The following is a 27,220-nucleotide window of genomic DNA, read 5'->3' as shown; positions in this document are numbered from 1 at the left end:
GTAACGACGGACTTAGTTTCGACGCTCGTTAGGCCCGTACGCGCCTTACGGACGACGTCGACTAAATAATATTTTTTTTTATTATTTAGTCCACGTCGTCCGTAAGGCGCGTACGGGCCTAACGGGCAACGACGGACTTAGTTTCGACGCTCGTTAGGCCCGTACGCGCCTTACGGACGACCTCGACTAAATAATATTTTTTTTATTATTTAGTCGACGTCGTCCGTAAGGCGCGTACGGGCCTAACGAGCGTCGAAACTAAGCCCGTCGTTAAAATTTTAACGACGGGCTTAGTTTCGACGCTCGCTAGGCCCGTACGCGCCTTACGGACGACGTCGACTAAATAATATTTTTTTTATTATTTAGTCGACGTCGTCCGTAAGGCGCGTACGGGCCTAACGACCGTCGAAACTAAGCCCGTCGTTAAACGGACTTAGTTTCGACGCTCGTTAGGCCCGTACGCGCCTTACGGACGACGTCGACTAAATAATATTTTTTTATTATTTAGTCGACGTCGTCCGTAAGGCGCGTACGGGCCTAACGAGCGTCGAAACTAAGTCCATCGTTGCCCGTTAGGCCCGTACGCGCCTTACGGATGATAAATTTACAAAAATGGTCCCTGAGGTTTGATGAATTTACAAAAATGGTCCCTGGTGTTTCCAGGATTTAATAAAATGGTCCCTTGTGTTTCAGAAATTGACCAGGGACCATTTTTGTAAATCCTGGAAACACCAGGGACCATTTTTGTAAATTCATCAAACCTCAGGGACTAATTTTGTAAACACATCAAACCTCAGGGACCATTTTTGTAAATTTATCATCCGTAAGGCGCGTACGGGCCTAACGGGCAACGACGGACTTAGTTTCGACGCTCGTTAGGCCCGTACGCGCCTTACGGACGACGTCGACTAAATAATATTTTTTTTATTATTTAGTCGACGTCGTCCGTAAGGCGCGTACGGGCCTAACGAGCGTCGAAACTAAGTCCGTAACGACAAAACACTTTAAATAACCTGCCAGAATTTTTTATAACCTGCCTGAATTTCAAAATATAACATTTCAAAATATGTGAAACTGTTTACACCGAAGTTTGATATATACATAACAAAATACATTACAAAGTTTGTACATACATAACAAAATGATAAAATACTACTGCTGCTGCTCCTGATGCTGCTGCTGCTCCTGATGCTGCTGCTGCTGCTCCTGATGCTGCTGCTGCTGCCGCTGATGCTGATCCCAGTCCGCATCCGCAATGAAGGGTAGTGGAGGTAACCCGTCATGTTGTCGCTGCTGCTGCAGCGCCGCAGCCACCCACTCTAACAAATAATTGTTTCTCTCAACGTTTCGAAGCAGCCGCTCATGTGACGGGTCAGGACCGGGCATAACATGGCGTGGGAACTGGGGCGCCCCGGGTGGTCCACGCGGCTGTGGTGGCCGCGGAAGAACGGCGGCCGGGTCATGCGGCTCCGGCGGCTCCGGATCCCGCGGGGGATAAATCAGAGGGAACTCTTCTGGCAGTTCCTTAAGCTGGTATTGCGTGCCGTCCAGATTCTTTAACCGCTTCCCGCATGGAAAGTCTTTGGTAATATGCATCCCGTTTATTGTGTTCATCCCCATCCGCTTTGGCTGTGCCGCCGGGCCTACACGGCCGCGGTCGTTCTCCGGATGATAGCCCAACGAATAGGCTATCTTGGTCACGTAAGCGCCGCCGAATAGCATTCCGCGCTCCTGTCGATGATGCGCGGAGGCGAAATACTGCGCCAACCCGTAGGCGAGAGCGCACGGCCTCTTGTATAAGAGGCAATACAAAAAGAATAAGTCACCACTCGTACACCACTCCCGGCTTTTGTTTCGAGCAGTGATCGAAGTGGAAATCATCTTGTGCAAATACCTGCATAAATGGAAACCAGTCAGTAAATAATAATCAGACGACATCGATTAAATGGAAACCGTAAGTCGCGTAGGTCCCTAACGGGCATTTAAACGGCTGCAAACGCAGCCGCAAACGGCAGCGATTTCGCTGCCGTTTGCGGCTGCGTTTGCAGTCGTAAACGAGCGTTTATACGGCTGCAAACGCAGCCGCACACGGCTGCGTTTTCGCTGCCGTCTGCGGCGGCATTTGCAGCCGTAACCGGGCGTTTAAATGGGTGCAAACGCAGCCCCAAACGGCTGCGAAATCGCTGCCCTTTAGGGCTGTGTTTGCAGCCGTTTAAACGCCGGTTTACGGCTGCAAACGCAGCCCCAAACGGCTGCCGGTTTAGACGTCGTTCAAACGCCGGTTACGGTTCGACTTCGACTAAAAAATTAAAAAAAAATATGTTTAAAAAAAAATCCTGTTTAAAAAGAAATTTGGTTTAAACGGTCCTTGGAGTTTCAAAAATTGACACAAATGGTCCCTTTTTTGATATATTTACACTTTGGTCCCTGAAGTTTCAATTTTTTACAAAAATGGTCCCCGATGTTTCAAAAATTGACACAAGTGGTCCCTAACGAGCGTCGAAACTAAGTTCGTCGTTAAAATATAAAACGACGAACTTAGTTTCGACGCTCGTTAGAGACCTACGGGCCTTACGGTTCGACTTCGACTAAATAATAAAAAAATATATATTTTAACGACGAACTTAGTTTCGACGCTCGAACGGACCTACGCGCTTTACGAGCGTCAAAACTAAGATCGTCGTTAAATTATACTTTTTTTATTATTTAGTCGAAGTCGACCCGTAAGGCGCGTAGGTCCGTAACGAGCGTCGAAACTAAGTTCGTCGTTAAAATATAAAACGACGAACTTAGTTTCGACGTTCGTTAGGGACCTACGCGCCTTACGGTTCGACTTCGACTAAATAATAAAAAAATATATATATATTTTAACGACGAACTTAGTTTCGACGCTCGTTAGGACCGTACGCGCCTTACGAGCGTCAAAACTATGATCGTCGTCGTTAAATTATATTTTTTTATTATTTAGTCGAAGTCGAACCGTAAGTCGCGTAGGTCCCTAACGGGCGTTTAAACGGCTGCAAACGCAGCCGCAAACGGCAGATATTTCGCTGCCGTTTGCGGCTGCGTTTGCAGTCGTAAACGGGCGTTTAAACGGCTGCGTTTTCGCTGCCGTCTGCGGCGGCATTTGCAGCCGTAACCGGGCGTTTAAACGGCTGCAAACGCAGCCCCAAACGGCTGCGAAATCGCTGCCCTTTGGGGCTGTGTTTGCAGCCGTTTAAACGCCGGTTTACGGCTGCAAACCCAGCCCCAAACGGCTGCCGGTTTAGACGTCGTTCAATTTTTTACAAAAACGGCTGACGGTTTGATATATTTACACTTTGTTCCCTAAAGTTTCTATTTTTTACAAAAATGGTCCCTGATGTTTCAAAAATTGACAAAAATCAACTAAATAATTAAAAAAAGAAATTTTCTTTTAAAAAAATCTGTTTAAAAAAAACTGTTTAATAACTAACGTACCTGAAGAGCGGATCCTCAATCAGCGTACTCCTCCCCTTGGATTGGTGGTGGTCCCAATGACGGATGTCCGCGATCAGATCCCAAAACCCTAATAGCGTGGGTTTATCAATCATTACGAGCCCCTGTTTACACGAATGTTTATTAAACGTTAAATTAATATTAAATCTTAAATGTTATATATTAAAAATAATAATAATAACAATACAAAATTTGTGTTAAACGTACCTTCGTATAAAGATCCGTAGCAATCTCAGCCTCCGTATACAAACCGCTATGCACCGCAAACTGTGCAAGTGACATTTCGCGCGCCTGGCCAGCCATGCGAAAAGAAACCTCGGGCGGGGGAGGGGGCTGCGCGGGGTCCACAACCTCATTTGGCCGACGAGGATGAAACTCGAACGACGACAGAAACTCGACTAGTATCTCCCTGTAGGTCGGCGTAAACGATAGCTCAAACAGACGATCCCACGGTGAATCAACGGGAACAAACCCCCGCACCCAATCTTCAACCTCAAGCTTCCGGAGGGTTTTCCACGAAACCGCAAAGTGTTCACCAATATGCATCTTCCGAAGCTTCTCGCAACGGAGCGCAGCCTCGGACTCCAGAGGAAACTCCAAATACGGGTGATTCTCTAGAGGATCTGGCGGTGGACGCGCCCGCCGTTTCCGCTGCGGCTGCTCCGGAATATCTACTTCGAAATCCATTTCCTCCATTTTTCTGTTTTTAAAAAAAAAAACAATTTAAGTTTAAGTTTAAAAAAATATATATTTTCTGTTTAAAAATATATATTTTCTGTTTAAAAATATATATTTTCTGTTTACAAAGTGAAAGCATAAAGACAAGTGAAAGCATAAAAATATATATTTTCTGTTTAAAAATATATATTTTTCTGTTTTAAAAAAAAAAAAAACAATTTAAGTTTATGTTTAAAAAAATGGTCCCTGAGGTTTGATGTGTTTACAAAATTGGTCCCTGAGGTTTGATGAATTTACAAAAATGGTCCCTGGTGTTTCCAGGATTTAATAAAATGGTCCCTTGTGTTTCAGAAATTGACCAGGGACCATTTTATTAAATCCTGGAAACACCAGGGACCATTTTTGTAAATTCATCAAACCTCAGGAAACAATTTTGTAAACACATCAAACCTCAGGGACCATTTTTGTAAATTTATCATCCGTAAGGCGCGTACGGGCCTAACGGGCAACGACGGACTTAGTTTCGACGCTCGTTAGGCCCGTACGCGCCTTACGGACGACGTACACTCAATAATATTTTTTTATTATTTAGTCGACGTCGTCCGTAAGGCGCGTACGGGCCTAACGAGCGTCGAAACTAAGCCCGTCCCGCTCGTTAGGCCCGTACGCGCCTTACGGACGACGTCGACTAAATAATATTTTTTTTATTATTTAGTCGACGTCATCCTTAAGGCGCGTACGGGCCTAACGGGCAACGACGGGCTTAGTTTCGACGCTCGTTAGGCCCGTACGCGCCTTACGGACGACGTCGACTAAATAATAAAAAAAAAACAATTTAAGTTTATGTTTAAAAAAATGGTCCCTGAGGTTTGATGTGTTTACAAAATTGGTCCCTGAGGTTTGATGAATTTACAAAAATGGTCCCTGGTGTTTCCAGGATTTAATAAAATGGTCCCTTGTGTTTCAGAAATTGACCAGGGACCATTTTTGTAAATCCTGGAAACACCAGGGACCATTTTTGTAAACTTATCAAACCTCAGGGACCAATTTTGTAAACACATCAAACCTCAGGGACCATTTTTGTAAATTTATCATCCGTAAGGCGCGTACGGGCCTAACGGGCAACGATGGACTTAGTTTCGACGCTCGTTAGGCCCGTACGCGCCTTACGGACGACGTCGACTAAATAATATTTTTTTTATTATTTAGTCGACGTCGTCCGTAAGGCGCGTACGGGCCTAACGAGCGTCGAAACTAAGCCCGTCGTTAAAATTTTAACGACGGGCTTAGTTTCGACGCTCGTTAGCCCCGTACGCGCCTTACGGACGACGTCGACTAAATAATATTTTTTTTATTATTTAGTCGACGTCATCCGTAAGGCGCGTACGGGCCTAACGGGCAACGACGGGCTTAGTTTCGACGCTCGTGAGGCCCGTACGCGCCTTACGGACGACGTCGACTAAATAATAAAAAAAAACAATTTAAGTTTATGTTTAAAAAAATGGTCCCTGAGGTTTGATGTGTTTACAAAATTGGTCCCTGAGGTTTGATGAATTTACAAAAATGATCCCTGGTGTTTCCAGGATTTAATAAAATGGTCCCTTGTGTTTCAGAAATTGACCAGGGACCATTTTTGTAAATCCTGGAAACACCAGGGACCATTTTTGTAAATTCATCAAACCTCAGGGGCCAATTTTGTAAACACATCAAACCTCAGGGACCATTTTTGTAAATTTATCATCCGTAAGGCGCGTACGGGCCTAACGGGCAACGACCGACTTAGTTTCGATGCTCGTTAGGCCCGTACGCGCCTTACGGACGACGTCGACTAAATAATAAAAAAAATATTATTTAGTCGACGTCGTCCGTAAGGCGCGTACGGGCCTAACGAGCGTCGAAACTAAGCCCGTCGTTAACGACGGGCTTAGTTTCGACGCTCGTGAGGCCCGTACGCGCCTTACGGACGACGTCGACTAAATAATATTTTTTTTATTATTTAGTCGACGTCGTCCGTAAGGCGCGTACGGGCCTAACGGGCAACGACGGACTTAGTTTCGACGCTCGTTAGGCCCGTACGCGCCTTACGGACGACGTCGACTAAATAATATTTTTTTTATTATTTAGTCGACGTCGTCCGTAAGGCGCGTACGGGCCTAACGAGCGTCGAAACTAAGTCCGTCGTTGCCCGTTAGGCCCATACGCGCCTTACGGATGATAAATTTACAAAAATGGTCCCTGAGGTTTGATGTGTTTACAAAATTGGTCCCTGAGGTTTGATAAGTTTACAAAAAATGGTCCCTGAGGTTTGATAAATTTACAAAAATGGTCACTGTAAACCCTAATCAAACAAATCAAACAAATACCCCTAATTCACTGTAAACCCTAAGCAAACAAATCAAACAAACACCCCTAATTCACTGTAAACCCTAATTTACCTATGATACAGCCCTAATTTACGGATAAAATACCAAAAAAATCAAAATTACTTAAATAGGTTGAGTATATACCTCGTTTATACTTCGAATTCGCGTGTATACGGTCGGAAATACGTAGTCGCCTTCGTAGGGGTTCGTAGAGGTTTTGTATGTAATTTGGGGAAGAACATACGCTGCGTAGGGGTTTTCCTGATTTATATCAGAACCTATAAGCATCGTAGAGATCAATACGCATCGTATGCCGAAGTCTGAAATTACGGTTTCGCCCTTCTATCAGTGCTATACGGGGCTTAGTATAAGGGCAAAAAGGTCATTGTCCACCTCTATATACGCTTCGTATTGATCTCTACGATACGTATATAAGAGGTCATCACAATGACCTTTATACCCTTCTGTTTAGCCTATACGAAGCATCTGTAGAAGGGCATAAAGGTCATCATGATGAAAATTATATACGCATCGTAGAGACCCATATGAAGCGTATATAAAGGTCCGAAAATGACCTTTTTGCCCTTATATTTAGCCTCGTATAGCCCTAAAAGAAGGGCAAAATCGTAATTTAACATATTTATATTTTCAAACTTCAATTTGGGGGGAAAATTGTCCGCCTTTAACCTACGATGCGTATTGATCAATACGCTGCCTTGTTTAGCCTCATTTTACCTTTTTACCCTTGTTCTGAGGCTAAAGGTAGCCAAAAGAGGGGCTTTATTGTCATTTGGATAACATACGATGCGTAGGGATCCCTACGCACCTTAGAAGACCTTTTTTTTTTGTTTTTTTCTTGGTTTGTATTTAGAGAAACTAAAAATAATCCAAAAATTATGTTTATAAAAATTTGAATTATAAATTATAAATTATAAATTATAAATTATAAATTATAAATTATAAATTATAAATTATAAATTATAAATGAATTAAAAATGATATTATTTGAATTATAAAAATTAAAAATGATAAAAACTTTATAAATTAAAAAATTTCTACAATTTACAAAAATACAAGTTTCCGCTTAATCTTCGATAACATTTAAACTCGGTTCTCTGTCTTTGTCTCGGTCTGATTTAGGATGCATTAACTCGTAGTAGTGCTCTAACCGCGGTGTATACATTTCTTCCCACCGTTTCGCAGCTATTGATCGATGTGCCGACCACATCGGGTTCACTAAAGGCATGGGGTAGTCTCCTTCCAACTTAGCATGTATGAAGTGTCCCCCGTGAACATGTATAAGCGTTATCGCTTGAGGTCGTGGATCTAGTGGGGCATCCGTTAATGGGAAGATGGTAGAGCTCCATTCAATGCTTAGCACGTGGAGGACAATATTATACCTTTGCGCTATGAGAAGCCCTACCTGGGACATTTCCATCCAGTGACTTTGATCGCACCCTTTCACTGAATGCCATTCGATGCTCTTACGTATTCGTTTAAAGTCTCCTTCGTTATATGTTTCGAATACATGCTTCCAACGCGGTTTGTTATGGTCAATCTCCAGTAGTAAATCTCTTCGAATATTGGGCCATGCGTGTTCCGTAAAACCTAACCCGACAGCCACAGACCTGTACCCACAATGACCGTCTGGGGTCACATCTTGTATACGCGATATGTAAGAGCGAAACTCTGATGGAATTTGATTCTTAAACCTCTTAATGCATAACAAGTGCTCGTCCCCCTTTATTAATGGAAAAACCTTATCATCCCTCGTCTCCTTCTTTTTAGAACTTGTTGAACTGTTTGGTTGCATTTTAGGTTTTTCAGACTTCACAAACGAACCAGTTCCACGAGAGCCCTCTGACGGTACGTATGAGCTGTGTCGGGGTAAATCGTACCTATGCTTGGGGGAAGCGGTAATTACGTTGCTGTCCTCGCCACAGGAGCTGTATCTCGCAGCTTGGTCTAACCTCGCAGCTTCATCTAGCCTTTCTTGTACTTTCTTTGATGTAGGCCGACCGCGAGTGTTTTGCTGGACGATCGGTGGTTTCTTGGTTGACGATTTCGGGGTGAAAACCGCTTTTATCTTTGAAAGCATACTCTTTTGCTGAACGGGGGACTGCGCCTCTAAATGTTGCCGCACATTATTGAGCTCTGCTACAATATCGACCTCCTCGTCTACCAGTTTACAAGGGAGCAAGTCAAGCTTACGCCAGAATACATCTATCTCGTCGAGTTGTATTATACGCCCTGCACAGTTAAGTTAATACGGTGTGAGAAACAGCTAAATCGTACAAAATAACAAAAGGTTTGTGGTTTTAATATTTTTTACCTGTACGTGTGTAGTTTTCCAGCCTACAAGCACACGGCAATCCTTTGCTAAGCCACATATGGCAACCACATGATGCGATAAGTTTCCGCAACACATCCATCTTCCTCAGTAGCTCTTTTTCCAGCAAATCAAGTGCTTCATGGGAAACCTTTCCACGTAGGTTGTCCAACATTCGGTGTCTGTGGTGGTTCATCGTTTTTTCGATGCTCTCAGTGAAACTTTTTTGTATTTCATCGTACTGAGTTTCAACTATATCAATGATGCATCTTGCTATTCGCTCCAATGAACTCCCGCGCGTAATGTATCTTTTTAAATTTGCGTGCTGGCTCTCAACTCTGTTGGTGGTGCGCTGACCAAAGTTGCGACACTTATCGGTCCATGCATAAACGAACATATCTTTATAGTCTTTGAGCCAGTTTTCGTAGACGTAATCATAGACACCTGTAAAAATAAAATAATGAAATGTAAAAGCGTGTGTGAAATATAATAGATTGGGTGAGTCGTTTGTTGAAGGAACACTTACTTTCTCGGTTGGCAACCACGAGTCGGTTATACATTTTCTCCAAGTTGTACTTGTACATGGCCTCTGATGAAGATTCGCACAATGTCCGCCAGTACGACATAAATTTCCCCCAATCTTCTTTATCGAACCCTGACTTGCACTTTCTAGCTATATTTTGTTGGATGTGAAAGTGGCATAGAAGCCTTTTTGCGTTCGGGAATACTTTAGAACACGCGTTTATTAGGGCAAGCTCCCTATCCGTGACTATCACACGCGGCATCATACATTCATGCAATATTGACTTGATCCGCTCAAGCACCCACACGTAGTTACCCCTTCGTTCTTTACAAATAACGGCATGTGCGATACAAAAAGACTTCCCAGTCGACGTCATACCCACAACCTGGACAAATGGCATGTTGTAGAGGTTTGTTTTGTAGGTCGCGTCGATCAACATCACGTGCGGGAATGCACGCCACATAGTGATTGAATAAGGATGAACAAAGAAAATCTCTGTTACGACATCTGTTTTGGGATCTTGTCGGGTGTCGTAAATGAATCGGCGGTCATGCAGCAGGCTTTCCAGTGCCTGAATAGGATTCTTTCCGTCCATTATTGTCGCTCTAATTTTTTGTACCGCATTTTGCACGTCTTTCTGAACGTGCAGGCTGTCGGGGAACTGCTTTCTTAGGGTTTGAAATATGATACGTGGCTCCATGTTTTGAGCAGTTAGCTGCTCCAATAGCTTGTATTCGGCTTTAGTAAATCTTCGCACAAAAGCGTGGCCCAACAGACTCGTCGTAGGTTCGTGGTTATGGTTCGCACAGTCCACTTTTAACTCCCACGTGTCGTTCATCACGTCCCGGATGGCGAGTAATGAAAATGGACAGCCGATTTTTTTGCTACCAGCTTTCCTAACTGTTGCTTTACTACGGTGTTCACCACTACGGTCGCACACAAGCCATACCATCCCAGTAGTACCGCCAATATTTTTTGATCGGCGGGTAACAATTACGTAACCATTATCCTTTCCCGTTTCTTGTACCCAATTCTTCAAATCAGTTAGAGACATGAAACGCTAAAAAAAGTTACGTTAATAATAATATAATCGAAACTTCAGGGACCATTTGTGTCAAAAAGACATTAATAATAATAATAACAATAATAATAATAATAATAATAATAATAATAATAATAATAATAATAATAATAATAATAATAATAATAATAATAATAATAATAATATAATCGAAACTCATACTTCAGGTACTAATATGGTTATTATTGAAACTATTTTAACAGAATGATTTAACAAGGTTAACTTTCATATAAAGATTTCATCTTTAAACACTAACTCAGTTAGCATACTTAACTGAACAGTATAGGGACCATTTGTGTCAATTTTTGAAACTTCAGGGACTATTTTTGTCAATTTTCGAAACTTCAGGGACCATTTTTGTCAATTTTCGAAAGTTCAGGGACCATTTTTGTCAATTTTCAAAAGTTCAGGGACCATTTTGCAATTTTCGAAAGTTCAGGGACCATTTTTGTCAATTTTCAAAAGCTCAGGGACCATTTTTGCAATTTTCGAAAGTTCAGGGACCATTTTGTCAATTTTCGAAAGTTCAGGGACCATTTTTGTCAATTTTCGAAACCTCAGGGACCATTTTTGTCAATTTTCAAAACTTTAGGGACTGTTTTGTCAATTTTTTGAAACTTCAGGGACTATTTTCGTAAACTTTGAAACTTCAGGGACTTTATATTGTTTTTGGCACTTAACTGGACTAACTGAGTTCTCTAACTCAGTTAGTGGTCCCTTGTATTAAATGCTAACCTAGTTAGGATATAACTATGATTTAACTAACTAAGTTAGGTTTAAACTAACCATTTTGTTAATTAGACTAACTAGATTATTATTATAAAAAGAATACAATTTTTAATAATAATAATAATTATAATTATAATATTTTTAACAACAACAATAATAATAATAATAATAATAATAATAATAATAATAATAATAATAACAATAATAATAATAATAATAATAATAATAATAATAATTATAATTAAAGTATTTAACAATAATAACAATAACAATAATTATTATAATTATATTATTTTTAACAATAATAATAATAATAATAATAATAATAACAATTATAATTATAATAATAATAACAATAATTATTTTAATGTGATACCTCATTTACTTGAAATGGATTGCCCGGGGTAGATGGTTCATAAAGTGATGTGTTACGGGACTCATAACCATATCCACCATGTTCTTCGTATCCACCGTATCCAACTTCATCCCTAGATCTATCGTATACACTGTAACCACCTTCACCCCCGTATCCACTGTAACCACCGTCACCCCCATATCTATCGTATCCACCGTAGCCCCCATATCCACTGTAACCACCTTCACCCCCGTATCCACCATCACCACCGTATCCACTGTAACTTCCGTATCCACCTTCATCCCCGTATACCCCATAACCCGGATACGATTGCTGCGACGGGTAATATGGTTCATCAACAGGTGCATTCTCAACACCATATCCACTTTGTTGCACGTACGGAGATTCATACCCGTATCCGTAATCTGGACACACTTGATGCGCCGGGTAATTTGGTTCATCAACAGGTGGAGTGGGAGTCTTGTTCAAGTCTGGCAACTGTGTTTCTTGATTAACAGGGACTCCAGACACAACCTCCTCCTCCTCATTGGCAGCATTTGATCCCCATGTGTCGTTAGAATAACGATTACCGAAATAATTATCCTTCCAAAATGATGACATTTTAACAAGGTTGAACCAAAAACTAACAATTTACTGAAGAAGAAGATGAAAAGGAAAGCAAAGTATATGTCGGGTGATGGGTAACAGATATGAATGGAGGGATAAATAGACTTTCATCTGGCATGTCAATACGCAGCGTATTGATCCCTACTCACCGTATTACTTTATTCACGTGCCCTGGACAACATCGTATCAGGTCAAATCAGTCTATCAATACGATGCGTATTGATCAATACGCACCCTATGTAAGACTGATTTGACATGGTACTAGGTTTGACTGTCTGGTCGTCCACCTACCACTTATATACGCTGCGTATTGACCAATACGCAGCGTATGCAAACCCTAATTGTGCAGATAGCCTGACTTGGTGTGCAGATAGTGAGAGCCTGAAAAAATAAGGTAGCCTTCTTTTACACATGTGATCAAACCGTATGTGCAATCTGCACTATAAAACCATAAAAATAGACACATTAAGATACATATAGTGAAGCAAAAAGAATGAACACCAACTAGATGCCTTGTATTTATGGTGTGCAGTGGCTTGGATAACAAACAAAAACCTTTATAGTGCCCCTATCTTCATTAAACAGCAGAATGTCTATTTGTGCACATTTTGGGCCATGTTTATGTACCTCGAAGGAAGGAATGGGTTGACAAATTGTGAAAATAAAGTGGGTCAAGTTTTTCATTCGAAGACATTCAACAATCTAAAAAAATTGAGTCTTTTGCGGAAAAAACATATTTTACAGGAAAAATACGCTATTAAATATACCTAATATATAAATATATTTATAGATTTCTCTTCCGGATAACATTGGAAAATACGACAGCAGCTATAGACAGGGGCGAAGGATAAGAGGGGCGGGGAGGGGCGTCCCTCCCCCCCTCCCCCCGAATTTTTCACTCAGTAGCAGTGGCGGACTTATAGTGGTAATAGGGGTAGCACGGGCTACCCCGCAACTCCGTCCCGTAGTGTAAAAATACCCCTTAACTCCATTTTCGTAGTGTAAAAATACCCCTCAACTCCGTTTCTGTTATATAAAGGATATCCCTGATCCTAAAAAAAAAATAGGATACCCCTAACTTTTTGGGCTAGTTCCGCCACTGCTCAGTAGTGTTATATATGTAGTTTTCGTATAGAAATTTGTGGGTATATACGTTTTCGCCCCCACGGTTCTATACAAATTTTTGGGAATATACGTTTTCGCCCCCCCTACCGAAAAAGTCAAGCTTCGCCACTGGCTATAGAGGAATCCCATTATAAATGGCTGAAATCATATAACAAAATAGACCATAAATTACAAAGAAAACATTTTAAAACTACAAACTTAGATATTTAAAGGTTGATACATTCTAAATTCACAAACTTACATATTTAAAGATTGATACATTCTAAATTCACAAGCTGACATGTTAAAAAACTAATACATTCATAAATCACAAACTTTGCCTCCTGAAAATGAGGGGAAAAAAAAACCAAGTCACCATTTTTATGTTGGCATTTCCAAATCTAGACCCTGGGACGGTAGGGCACACACACTTCTGACCCGACCCGACCCCCCATACACATACACACCATCACCCCCTCCTTCAATTCGTAAAACTCAAATATTCACATTCACCCCCCAAATCCCCCGAGCAGAAACGTATTTTCCCCCAACAGAAACGTATTTTGAAGAAGTGTACCTGTTGGAGCGGTAATCGTCTGACGAAGGCGACCTTTCGATTTGAGGTAGAGCGGTGTTGATCGATGCTAGCAGGTGACGTTGATTCGGAGGAGAGCGGTGGTGAGCGAGGGTAGTAACATAGTTGCGTAGGAAAACTCAATTCGAGGGAAGGTTACCAGTAGCAAGCGGTGAGTTGAGTGACGTGGGTAACCTTGATAACCCACGTGCAAAACATCCCTGAAAGAACGACAAAAATAGTAGTACTATGGCGGGCGTTCCAACCGCATGGATATGTCTCTGATGCATACGTGGCCCGCAAAAAGGATAAGAGAGGGAACAATTTTGGATTCGTCAGGTATGTGGGAGTCGAGAATGTAGATCGTACTTTGGCGGCTATGAACACGGTGAAGATTTTCGAAGCTAAGGTAACGGTATCTCTTGCCAAATATGATAAAAACCATAAAAAGTTCATTTATACCTCCAAGATAATCGGTGAAAAAGTATGGAAACCAAAGGAAAATTTAAACCCGAATCCGCAACCTTACGGTGCCTTTTCGGGGAACGCGAGGGTTAGGGAAGGAGTCTCTTTTGCTAATTTGTTTCATAAAGATAATCAAGACAACAATCTGGGCTCAAAGACTCTCTCGGTTGACGGCAAAGGTGCGAAATACCCGCTGCATTGTATGGGTCGTTCGATCCATGGTGTTGCTAAGGATTTAGATTCCCTCAAGAGTTTGAATCAAGCTTTGAATAATGGAGGTATAGTTGATTATGGCCTGTCATATATTGGTGGTTTGAGCATTTTATTAACTTTAGGAAATCCGAGGATGGTTAAGGACGTAATAACAAACCATGTTGATTGCCTATCTAGTATCTTCAGTCGATATCACATTTGGAAAGGAGAGGATCTCCCGGTTGAACGGATTGTGAACCTCCGAATTACCGGAGTCCCAGTCCACCTCAGGGACAACACGCCGACCGAATTGGTGGACTCTTTGGAATGGTAGTCCAGGGCTCCTCATTCTCATGGTCGGAATCGAATAATTCGGTTAGTTCGGTCCTAGTGTTGGTGCCCCATGGGAAACGGATTGAGGAATCTGTGGTTATGAAATGGGAAGAAAGAAGATACGTTATTTGGGTCACCGAGGACACCTCAATGTGGAAACCCGATTTGGATGGTGATAATTCAATGGGCGATACCGATGTTAGCGATGCAGAAGAATCTGATGGTTATTCGGATAATGAAGATGGTGAAAATCAAATGGAGGAAGATTTCGAAGAAGGAGAGATTAGATCAGTGGGTCCGAAGGTTGATGATCGGAATGACAACGAACCGTCACCGGAATACGTCAGGCCAGAAGCAACCAACCAGGAGGAGGATACGCAACAGTCGCATGGGAATGTGGAAGGAACAACTCACGTTTCGAAGTCTATCGATGTAAATGATGACATTAATGTCACGATAAAAGATGGGAATGAGGCTTTTGGGAGCTTAAACGATGTGGTTATGGGAATGAATAGTTTGCATGGGGAATCATACATGGAACATGGGGATTTGAATACTGAAAATGTGGATGCGACAAAATTAATAGAGGATATTAATGTTGAAAGTGGGCCCCAATATAATTATGCACATGGGGATGATTTAGGTTTTGTACAAGAAGGTTTTTTTGATGGTGGGCCCCAATTGAAATTGAAATCTAATACTAGTGAAGTTTTAAAATATGGGCCACAAAATTCTCCTGGGCCATGTGCCCCACAAACAATTGGTAAACGTACTAGAGCTCAAAGAAGCCCACCTTCCGTGGGCTCCACCCAAGGACCTCATGTCAAGAGTAGACAGGATGGGAACAATACGGAAGAGTTATCTTTAGATCTAAATAGGTCCGCAGAGAACTTAGATCAGGGTGATGATGTGCGACCTAACTTTCCTCATGTTTTTTTGTCAAGCTCAGATCTCAGAACCCAAAATCTTCCGTCTGGGAATAATGTCTGCCCTGGTGGCTCGTCCCCGATTGCAGCGGAAATTGAAGCTACCGCGGAAATAGGGAATATTGTGGGTGTCAAGTTGCAGGGTTTTGAAGCAGAGATTCGTGAGACTCTCATCGGAGAAGGTGCTAATTTTGGTTATCAATGAATATTCTTTCAATTAATTTACGGGGGGTCCGAGATATTCGGAAATTAGAGTGGATTCGAGGTCTCAAGTCGAGTCATGGGGTTCAGTTTCTCGGTGTTCAGGAGACAAAATTAAGTGAGTCTGCTGGCTTTGCTTTCAACCAGATGTGGGGAAGATCAATATATCACATGGCAGCAGTGGATTCATGTGGTAGATCTGGTGGTTTGGTATCCCTATGGGATCCGACCGTTTTCTCCGGTAGTGAAGTCATAAAACATAGGTTCTTCTTATGTGTCTGTGGTGAGTTAATCCCAAATGGGATTAAACTGAATTTAGTTAATATTTATGCTCCAAACGACGCGGCGGCTCGGAAAACTCTATGGTCAGAATTGGTGGTTCTAAGAAACTCGAGGCAGGGTCTGTGGGTGTTCATGGGGGATTTCAACGACGTTAGACAGGCAGACGAAAGACAGAATTCAGAGTTTGTTCAGGTGAATGCAGATGCTTTTAACGATTTCATCCTATCGGCTTCTCTAAAGGAATATGATATGGGTGGCGCAAAATTCACCTATATATCAGATCGTGGGGATAAGCTCAGTAAATTAGACCGCTTCCTAGTATGCATTGGATTTATGGAAAAGTGGCCGGGGGCGGCGCTAACTGCCCTTGACAGGTTATATTCTGATCACAGACCAATTTTATTATCTACATCTACTTCTGATTTTGGGCACATCCCTTTTCGTTTCTATAACTCGTGGTTAGAGCTTCATGGTTTCGTGGAATTTGTTATGGTTAAGTGTAATCAATTTTCTTTTAATGGCCCTGGGGATTTAGCTCTCGCTACTAAACTTAGATGGCTGAAAGGTAAAATAAAAGAATGGATTGGGGTGGAAAAAACAAAGGGAAATGAAATCTATTCTGCTCGGAAAAAGACATTGGCTGATTTGGAATTAGCGGCTGAGGAGAGGAATCTTAATGAAGTAGAATTGAACTTGAGAATTGAATGTAGAAATTTTATGATGGAAGTTGACAAACAAAGGCAGGCAGACACTCGTCAGAAATCCAGAATTAGGTGGGCATGTGATGGGGATGAGAATACCAACTTCTTTCATTCAGTGGTTAATTCCAATTTAAGCTCAAACCGGATCAACGGGATCTTTATTGGAGAAGATTGGGTAACTAACCCTGTTATTATTAAGCAACAATTTTTTGCCTATTATTCTCAGCTTTTTAACGAGCCGATGCAAAATAGGCCAAAAATTGAGTGTCCGTTCTTAAAGGTTCTATCACCGGGTGATGGTGAGGATCTGATTCGGTCGTTCTCTTTAATGGAAATTAAGGAAGCTGTTTGGGAATGTGATGGCGACCGGGCTCCCGGGCCGGATGGGTTTAATTTTACTTTTTTGAAGCGGTGCTGGAATGGGTTGCAAGGTAACTTCATAAAACTGTTTGAAGAGTTCCATAATCATCCGGTCTTGCATAGTAGTTGCTCCTCATCTTTTATTGCATTGATTCCCAAGGTAAAGGATCTGTTACGTCCCTCTGATTTTCGTCCTATCAGTCTTATTGGTTGTATCAACAAAGTGCTGTCCAAAGTTCTAGTAAATCGGCTAAAAAAGGTTATTGGTAGCCTAATTTCGGAGGAACAGTCGGCGTTTCTCTCTGGTCGGAATATTGTAGACGGGCCATTGATGTTGAATGAAATTGTAGCTTGGATGAAGCACTCTAAAAGAGTTGGAATGATGTTCAAAGTGGATATTCATAAGGCATACGACTCTCTCAGTTGGGAATTTCTCGAATCTATATTATTGCAAATGGGTTTTCCAGTCAAATGGTGTGGATGGATTATGGCAATTCTCAGATACGCCAAAGCTTCGGTTCTGGTAAACGGTTCCCCAACGATGGAGTTTTCTTGCACGAGGGGACTCCGCCAAGGGGATCCTTTATCTCCGTTCCTATTTCTCATTGCTATGGAAGCTCTGTCAGGCATGATGAAGAAGGCATCAGAAGTGGGTATTTTCCGCGGTATCCGTATTAACAATTACGGGTCTTATTTATCTCATCTTCTGTACGCGGACGATGCGATTTTTTTGGGCGAATGGACGGAATCTAATATCCTTAATCTACAACGGATTCTTAGATGCTTCCATTTGTCTTCTGGCCTAAAAGTAAATTTGTCCAAATGTAGTCTGTTTGGAATAGGTGTGGAGGAGACTGAAGTCGCTAGGTTGGCAAATATTCTAAATTGTAAAGTTGGATCTTTTCCGTTTAAGTACCTTGGTTTGTATGTGGGTGCAAACATGAACCTCGTGCGGAACTGGAAGCCGATAGTTGACTTATTTAAGGGCAGGCTGTCCATTTGGAAGGCAAAAACACTGTCGTATGGTGGGAGAATTACTTTAATAAAATCGGTTTTGTCTTCATTACCGACCTACTTTTTCTCGCTTTATAAGGCTCCGTCTCAAGTTCTGAATCAACTAGAAAGTCTACGAAGAGTTTTTTTATGGGGTGGGACCGAGGAGGTCTCAAAAATGGCTTGGATGGCATGGGATAATGTGGTAGCTCCGATTGAATATGGGGGTTTGGGTTTCGGGTCGTTAAGGGACACCAATTTGGCGATGCTAGCAAAGTGGTGGTGGAGATTTAAGACAGAAAAAGACGGGTTATGGAGGAAAGTTATTTGGTCTATTCATTTTAATTCTAGAAATTGGAACCCGATTCCAGCAAAGCTTGCTATTACGGGACCATGGAAACAAATAAATTCTATTTCAGCTAGAATGTCGTCTTTGGGGATTGATATCTTCAGTGCCATTAGAGGGGTGCCACGAGGCGGTAAGGAGATTGCTTTTTGGATAGATGTTTGGGCAGCTTCACAGCCTCTACAGGTCCTGTTTCCGACTTTATTTCTGTTAGAAAAGGATAAATGGTGCACTGTAGCGGACAAAATTCGATCAGTCTCAACAGGTGTTATTTGGGTTTGGTCTTGGAGGCGAAACTTAGTGAATGAAGACGAAATCAGTGAATTTCAGCAACTGACCCATATTGTTCACCGTATTTCGGTTGCATCAGGTCCGGACAGTTGGTCTTGGAACCTTGATCCTTCAGGTTTGTTCAAAGTCAGCAGCATCAGGAAGTCGTTGGCAAATATTAATCGGGTTCGGCCTGATTATGTGGTTAAGTGGAATAATTGGATTCCAAAAAAAAGTTGGTTTGGTCGCATGGAGAGCTCATCAGGAACGATTGCCAACCAGAGACGCACTTCATAGGAGAGGTATTTTTGTCCAAAATTCGGAATGCATTTTGTGCCGAGAATACATTGAAACTTGCGACCACTTGCTAGTCTCATGTGGGTTCGCTCAAACAATTTGGCAAGTGGTTTCACAGTGGTGCAAGACACAACCAGTGATCGCCTTTAGTATACGAGACATCCTTGACGAACACAAAAGGTTTGGCGGCTCGGCTAAGAAAAAGAAGGCGTTCCATGCGGTATGTTTAGTTACGTTGTGGAGTATTTGGAATATTAGGAATGAACTAATGTTTGCTGGGAAGATTAAATCCATATCGTCCGCTGTGGAGGAGATCAAGGTGAAAAGCTTTGCATGGGTCAAGCACCGATCGAAGGATCAGACATTGACATGGGAGCAATGGAGAAATTTTGATGTTTTTTGAAATAGTGCTGTAGTAGATCAGCTCTGGTTTAAATTTGGATGTATCTTGCTAATTGGTGTATGTAACTTTGGTGTTAGCCATTGGCTAAAAGTTAATAAACGTTTTTGTTGGCCGTTCAAAAAAAAAAAAAACCTATAAACGGGAACTGTAGACAAGAGCATACCCAAAATGTTAATATAGTATAATAAGTATAATAGATGGGTTAGGGATTATTGTAATTTATACTATATAATAAAAGAAACCTGTTTTTGGACACTGTCATTTATTGAAGATGTCTACATTTGTAATTTTCTACCTTTTCATACTTAATATTATTATTTACCAAATTGACACTTTTTTATTTAGTTTACCCTTATCTCATATTTTATGGAAAAAAGATATCGATTATTCTCTCTTATTTTCATATTGCATTTTTTTTTTAAATTTAGTTTGTACTTATCTTTTCCGTTCAAATGGGACAGAAGTAAATTTATTGGGTTTCACATTTGTAATTAGTTATTTTTTTATTAAGATGCCATCGTTCTATTTGCTTATGTTCAAAATGATCAGAAAAAAAAAACTCAGTTATTTTTGTTTCTAGGAAATCATAATCCTTTTATTTGATTCAATAATCATTCTAGAACTTTTAAAACTAAAATATAATCTATCATAATTAAATTCACATTTCAAAACCCTCAAAATTCAACCATTCAATAATCACAATTACTCACACGTATAAGCCCATATATAATTTAACCTACTTTTAATAAAGGATTCCAATTAATTCTACATGAAATTTATAAAGACTTTTTGTTATACACTTAATTTCATATATAATCTAATCTAACTTTTAATAATGTATATATGTGTGGACGCTCGGAGGGCAAAAGTGAAATTGCACCAATTTTAACGTTATTTCACTAAATTTGTGAAAATAACGTTAAAAGCGGCGGACGGTTAATCATGTATCATCATCATGTGGTGGCGTTGATAGCAGAAAGATAAAAGGGAACATGCATTAATCGGTCTTTGTCCCGATTGCTAAGTGTTATGTGCCTTATGTCCAACGCTTGATGCAAAACTACTATCGAGTCGGGGGTCTTACTGAAAGCAGCCTCTACATCGTGCTCTCCTCAGACCCTACCTTAGCTTTGCTATTTGTGAGATTTATTGAGTATGATGATGATGATTTAGTATATGTAATTAGATTTATTCAACCCGTATAATACACGGGGTTTATAAAGATATAATTTTTTTTATTATTTAGTTTATAAAATTACATTTATCCAACCCGTGTAATATATAAGGTTACAAAATTATATTTATTTAACCCGTGTAATACACAGTGTTTTAAAGATATAACTTTTTTTTATTTAGTATATATAATTAGATTTATTCAACCCGTACAATACACGAGTTTTTATTATTTGGTATATAAAATTACATTTATTCAGTACAATACATGAGGTTCTTAGAGATATAATATTTTTTATTATTTAATATATAAAATTACATTTGTTCAACCCGTGTAATAAACGAGATTTTTAAAGAATAATTGTTTTAATTTAGTATATAAAATTACATTTATTCAACCCGTGTAATACACGGGGTTCTAACCTAGTTATAATATAAAAAAAAGCTAATCTTGGTTGAGATCAAATTCCGTTTATGTCTTCTTGGACATGAATTTCTTAAATAATCAATAACACGACACAAGTAGCAATTCATTCCTAAATCAATACGATTTTATAATTAGAACCGTGTAAGTTGTCAACTACTAAAAGAAATCAAATATAATAGTCTCTAGTTTTACTAGATACTTTATAGTTAAGGCTAAGGCTAGCTAAGACAATTTTCGAAAAAATAGATGAGTTAACGATTTTACATTTTTTGATTCATGTAATTTAGAATGTAATTTTTTTCATTGGCTAAGGCACTCATGGGGTAGCAAAGGGTGACACACCACCCCATGAGGCGTAAAGGGTGTGAGTGAAGGTTGGTTTGAGGGTGGTGAGCCGTGGTTTCAACCAGTTTCATGTATTTTTCTTTACTTAATTTAAAATTTAAATTTAAAAATAAACAATATTTTAATGGAGATGAATAGTAAAGCCATTACACACTCTAGTTATAATCATGTGACACACACCTATTAACGTGATCGAAAAAAAAAAAAAAACTATAACGCATAGCTTAACCACTTGGTTCTAGAAAAAAAAGGAGTGAATTGCAAAGATTGTCCTTTATCTTTATACACATTTGCAGGCGGTGTCCTTTAAGTTTAAAATTGACGAGTTTTGTACTTTATGTTTTAAAAATCCTACACGTTATGTCCTTTAGGCCTAACCTAGTTAATTTTTTCAATTAAATTTGATCATTTCAACTTTGTCATTTTATCTTTTAGGGACTAATTATATAAATAAATAACTTAAATAAGAATTCCATTTATCTCCTTGTTTACTTCATCTCTGTACTTCAACTAGTCCACTGCAATTCAATCAGACCACCACCACAATCTCCTTCACTACCGCCACAACCTGCTTCCACATGTTTCAACCATAACCACCACCACCGCCACAACCTCCTTCCACCACCGCCACATGTTTCCACCGTAACCACCAACCCACCACGGTTGCAATAACATCATCACCACACCTCCACCTCCACCTCCACCACCAAAATTTCATCCAAACACAAACCCCCAAATTTTCAGATTCAATTCACAACAATTTGGGGATTAGATAAAAAAAACCACCTTGCAAATCCCTCGTAGAACTAGGTTAAATCTAAATGTACCGATCAGATTTTCAGAGAAGCGCTGTTGATGATTAACAATGGAGATGAAGGCGGCGACGACGTGTGGTGGTGTTTTTGGAGATGAAGGTGGGAAAGTGGTGGGCGGCAGTTGGTGATGGTTTTTGATGGTTGATGGAGATGAAGGCGGCGGCGTAGATGAGGTGGTTCTGGTTGGGTGGTCGCTTGGAGATGGTGGTGTATGGCGGTTTGATGATGACGAAGGGGTGGAGGTGCACATCGACGGCGGTGTGGGGATGGTGGTGTGTGATCGTGTGCGTTGTGGGGACGATAAATCTGGCAACAATTGTGCATTGATTGGGTTAGTCTTTAAGGAAAATGATGGCAACAGAGGAGAGGCAGAGAAAGAGAGAGATGGAGGGGTTAAAGAGAGAAGGGAGAGAGAGAGAGAGAGAGAGAAAGCTAGAGAGAGAAGCAGATAAGGTTGTTTATATACACATATTTTATTTTTGTTTTATTTGTTAGTTTTTTAAATAAACCGGTAAAAAGACTAAATTACCCTTGGGTGAAATAATTTAACAAAAAAAATTAACTGGGTTAGGGCTAAAGGACATACAGTGCATGATTTTAAAAAATACAGTAAAAATCTCGTCAATTTTAAACATAAAGGATATTGCATGCAAATAGGTATAAAGATAAAGGACAATTGTTGCAACTCACTCAAAAAAAAAAAAAAAAAAAAAAAAGAAGGAAGCTAGCTATCTGTGAATTTTATGAACGACTTATATACAGACATTTCAAAGTCAACTGTGGGGTTTCCAAAATACAAAAGTAAGTTGTCAAAGGTTGGGAGTCTACTTTTTTAGGTCAAAATTGTCCAAGAATGAAAGTGATGTGTTTCCCTTCTTTCCGGTCTTCAGTGGCGGATTCAGTCAGTTTTTTCACTGGGTTCCTTTTTTCCAAATCATACAAGGTTTACACTACAAAAAAACGTTTTTTTCCAAATCATACAAGGTTTACACTACAAAAAAACGTTTTTTTCCAAATCGACTGGGTTCCTGGGAACCCGATAAACCCCTCTAAATCCGCCCCTGCCAGTCTTGACTGGTTACCATATTTTGTTTCTGTTTAATCACTAGGGGTGTGTATGGATCGGTTTTGCCAAAACCATAACCACAACCACGATGTTATGACATCCATCAATTATCCGTATTCGTAACCTATCCCGTTTTTATTTCGAAGTAAGTCAAAATTTTAATCAACAATTCCTTGCATGTAGTGCATCATAATGACTGTTTATATGGATAGTAGAAAATGGTAATTTAGGGATTTATTTTTATTTTTAAACAAACATGACTGTTGACAACGATCATGTTTTTGAAAACTACAGATTCCATCGCGGTATACACATCATGCTGGACCTGGGCTTTTGATCGATCACGAGGGGGGTGGGGGACTTGGGCGTTTTGGGGCGTGAATGGATGGGTTCACGCCCCAACCCCACTACTTACGGTCTAAGTTGAGACTACTACACAGAGATAAATTGATAAAGAACAAAAATCAAAAACATAATTCCATGCGTCATTTTGCCGTTTCAATAGGGGAAATTAAATGATTAATGGAGGAGAGTCAAAAGTCTTGACGGTGTTACTGAATGTTGAATGAATGGAGGAGAAAGTCAAAATCTTATGAAAGTGATGGATTTCTATATATAAAGATGCTTCAATTTGAGTTTGTGAACGTGAAAACTTGTTAATGGTATTCACATAACCCCCTCTTTTAGTCAAAATCTTCTTGTGTTGAACATTTAAAATGATTCTAGTCATTACTTTTGTGTCCGTTTTCCTATTGTGCCCACCTCTTCTATGCTCTGCTGCATATGCCAATACATCTAAGCCTACCTGCCCAGAAAATTTCAGCTGTCCAGATTTTGGTCCCTTCAAGTTCCCATTTTACAATACTAATGATACTCATTGTGGTTTGATCAAGGTTAACTGTACTTCAAGTAATCAGAGTATTCAGTTAGGAGGACACTCATTTCAGATTATTGCCAAAAAATCTCAGGGTCCTTCCGTCAAGATCCGAAACACCACATTTGAAAACCTAGTAAGAAGAAAAAGCTGCAAGGCTCTCGTGAATAATTTCACTTCTGCAACTCCTCACTTGTTTTCCATTTCAATCAGACCTCTCATGAGCATGACTATCTTCAAATGCCCAAAAGATTATGATACAAAAACTGATGTTTATTTTGACCACCCTAATTATAATAGCTACAACTTATGCAAACATCACAATATCCACTATAAGTATCATAGCAGCAATACAGCAGTTCCCACTGATCTCCCACATGATTGTGAAGTAATACAGCTGCCAAGGATAAAGCAAATGGTAAATGGAACAGCATCTATTAATCACACCGATATATTTTCTCTTCTCAGTTCTCGGTATTCAATTCGGTTCTGGGCACCTTCCTGTAATGAGTGTCTCAAACAAGGCAACTGTCTTCAGAGAAATTTTGAGTGTTTAGATGCCAAAAAGGGTATGCACATTCTTTTTCCTCTTTCCTCTTTGTCTCATTCTGGGTTCACCGGATATGTCGGCATAAACCTGGAACAAATTTACTGTCCTATATATATAACTTATCTTTTGTGGTTTGCAGGAAAACAAGATGAAAAACAAAATGGAAAACAAGATGAAAAACTAATACTGATCCTAGGTAACTTAACTTCCAATCACATTACTATACACACATACATAGAAAAAAAATGTACTAATGTTGAATTTTCTTATTCTAGTTCTCACCGGATCTGCTTTTATCCTCATCCTCCTGCTCTCTGCTGCCATTCTCGTACGTCACTATAAGAACTATATTTTTTCATATTTTTTATCAAAAGATAGATCTCCAAACCCTGAAGATGGAAGTCTCTTCTTTGGCGTTTCCGTTTTCTCCTACACGGAGCTTGAAGATGCCACCAAAAATTTCGACCCTTCTCATGAACTAGGAGATGGAGGTTTCGGAGCTGTTTATTATGGTGAGGACTTATCATTTTGTTACTAGTAAAATCTAATTACCACTTCAAGTATTCATACCTTCTTATTTTTATACAAGGTAAATTGCAAGACGGGCGAGAGGTTGCAGTGAAGAAACTTTATGAGAATAACTACAAGCGAGTCCAGCATTTCATGAATGAGGTTGAAATTCTCACCAAATTACGACATCCACACTTAGTCTTGCTTTATGGCTGCACGTCTCGACACAGCCGAGAGCTTCTACTTGTTTATGAGTACATTCCCAACGGCACCGTTGCTGATCACCTCCATGGGGAACAAGCAAATCCAAGCCTGCTAACATGGCCGATCCGTATCAAAATTGCCATTGAAACTGCCAGCGCACTAGCGTATCTTCATGCCTCTGATATCATACACCGAGATGTGAAGACGAACAACATTCTTCTTGATCAAAATTTCTGTGTCAAGGTAGCAGACTTTGGTCTCTCAAGACTCATACCGAATAATGTCACGCATGTGTCAACAGCCCCTCAGGGAACTCCAGGATACTTGGATCCTCAATATCACCAACGTTATCAATTAACAGATAAGAGTGATGTTTACAGCTTTGGAGTTGTCCTGATCGAACTAATATCATCAATGGCACCTCTCGATTTAAACAGGTCTCAAGACGATATTAGTTTGGCAAACCTTGCTTTAAACAGGATCAAAGCGTCTGCAATTGATCAATTAATTGACCCGGTATTAGAATCCAATTCGAATCCTGAAATCAAGAACATGATCACATCAGTAGCTGAGTTGGCTTTTCGATGCTTACAATACCATTCTGAGATGAGGCCTACAATGCACGAGGTGTTGGATGTGTTGATGGAAATTCAAGCGGAGAGAAGAATAGATGTTGGTGACAGTATCAAAGATTTGGAAACATTGAATCCGCCAGCTCTGTCCAAAATCAAGGATTCTGCGTTTTTGTTGAAAGATTTCCCGCCTTCGCCTGTCTCCATCAGTAGTAAATGGCAAAGCAATAACAGTGCACCAACTATGCTAAGCAGCAATGGAGATAGGTTGCCAATTAAAATGTTATCAGTAACAAATTAACTCAAGTATGTTAAAGTCTTTTAATTCATCACTTATGTATTCTAAATAACATATGTAAACATCCTTTTTCTATGTAAAGTTATGCTTTGATCCTTCAAAATACCGATTCAAACTAATTCCTTGAAGCATTACTAAATTCTCATGAGTCAATTCAATATAATTATAACTGAAACTAAGTTTATTTGACAGAGAAAATACAAATAAATCAACCCAGACTGGACGGAATTATTACATCTCTTAGTGCTGGTAAGGAGCAAATCATAATTACATCACTATAAAAGTATTAAATCAAAACTGACTTTGGGGGAACTTAAAAAATAAGGGATATTAGATAACTAAACTAATCCAGGTTAGAGGGAAAAAAATACCTTGCCAACTTACCAGTAATCCGTCACTATTATACAGTTTCGGGTAAAAAACCCCTAGGGACTTTATCACGCCATGTCAGATCCACCTAGACGCTACGTCATATGGGGGCTTTAACCCCAACTTGCATGGTGTGGTATAAAGCCCCCCCCCCCCCCCCCCGCGTCAGTATTATACAGTTTCGGGTAAAAAACCCCTAGGGACTTTATCACGCCATGTCAGATCCACCTAGACGCTACGTCATATGGGGGCTCTTTAACCCCAACTTGCATGGTGTGGTATAAAGCCCCCCCCCCCCCCCATTAAACAAAATTAAAACAAAAAAGATTTTATTGGCTGAAAAGAGGTGGGCTCCACCTGCACACCCCTTTTTGCTCGTTATTACGGTGGCGGACAAGGGTTGGCGCC

General features: G+C 40.2%; 2 protein-coding genes across 2 annotated transcripts; one reads left to right on the top strand and one right to left on the bottom strand.

Moving 5' to 3' along the window:
- Positions 1-1,026: 1,026 nt before the first annotated feature.
- On the bottom strand, positions 1,027-11,907 carry LOC110921759. The gene is made up of 5 exons (XM_035986232.1): positions 11,557-11,907; positions 3,685-4,177; positions 3,460-3,581; positions 1,226-1,894; positions 1,027-1,033 (listed from the first exon to the last, which is right to left on the bottom strand). The coding sequence occupies exons 1-5, from the start codon at positions 11,559-11,561 to the stop codon at positions 1,027-1,029; spliced, it is 1,296 nt and encodes a 431-aa protein (XP_035842125.1). The 5' UTR covers positions 11,562-11,907.
- A 12,244-nt stretch (positions 11,908-24,151) lies between these two features.
- Positions 24,152-26,504, top strand: LOC110924374 (LEAF RUST 10 DISEASE-RESISTANCE LOCUS RECEPTOR-LIKE PROTEIN KINASE-like 1.1). Its single transcript, XM_022168389.2, has 4 exons — positions 24,152-24,878; positions 24,999-25,055; positions 25,135-25,371; positions 25,449-26,504. Exons 1-4 carry the CDS (start codon positions 24,152-24,154, stop codon positions 26,444-26,446), a joined length of 2,019 nt encoding a protein of 672 aa, XP_022024081.2. The 3' UTR covers positions 26,447-26,504.
- The last annotated feature ends 716 nt before the right edge of the window (positions 26,505-27,220 follow it).

The sequence above is a fragment of the Helianthus annuus genome, chromosome 17 (assembly GCF_002127325.2).
Source record: "Helianthus annuus cultivar XRQ/B chromosome 17, HanXRQr2.0-SUNRISE, whole genome shotgun sequence".
Lineage (NCBI taxonomy): Eukaryota > Viridiplantae > Streptophyta > Magnoliopsida > Asterales > Asteraceae > Helianthus > Helianthus annuus.
The sequence above is the reverse complement of the archived record's forward strand: the minus strand, read 5'-3'. Positions and strand labels throughout refer to the sequence as shown.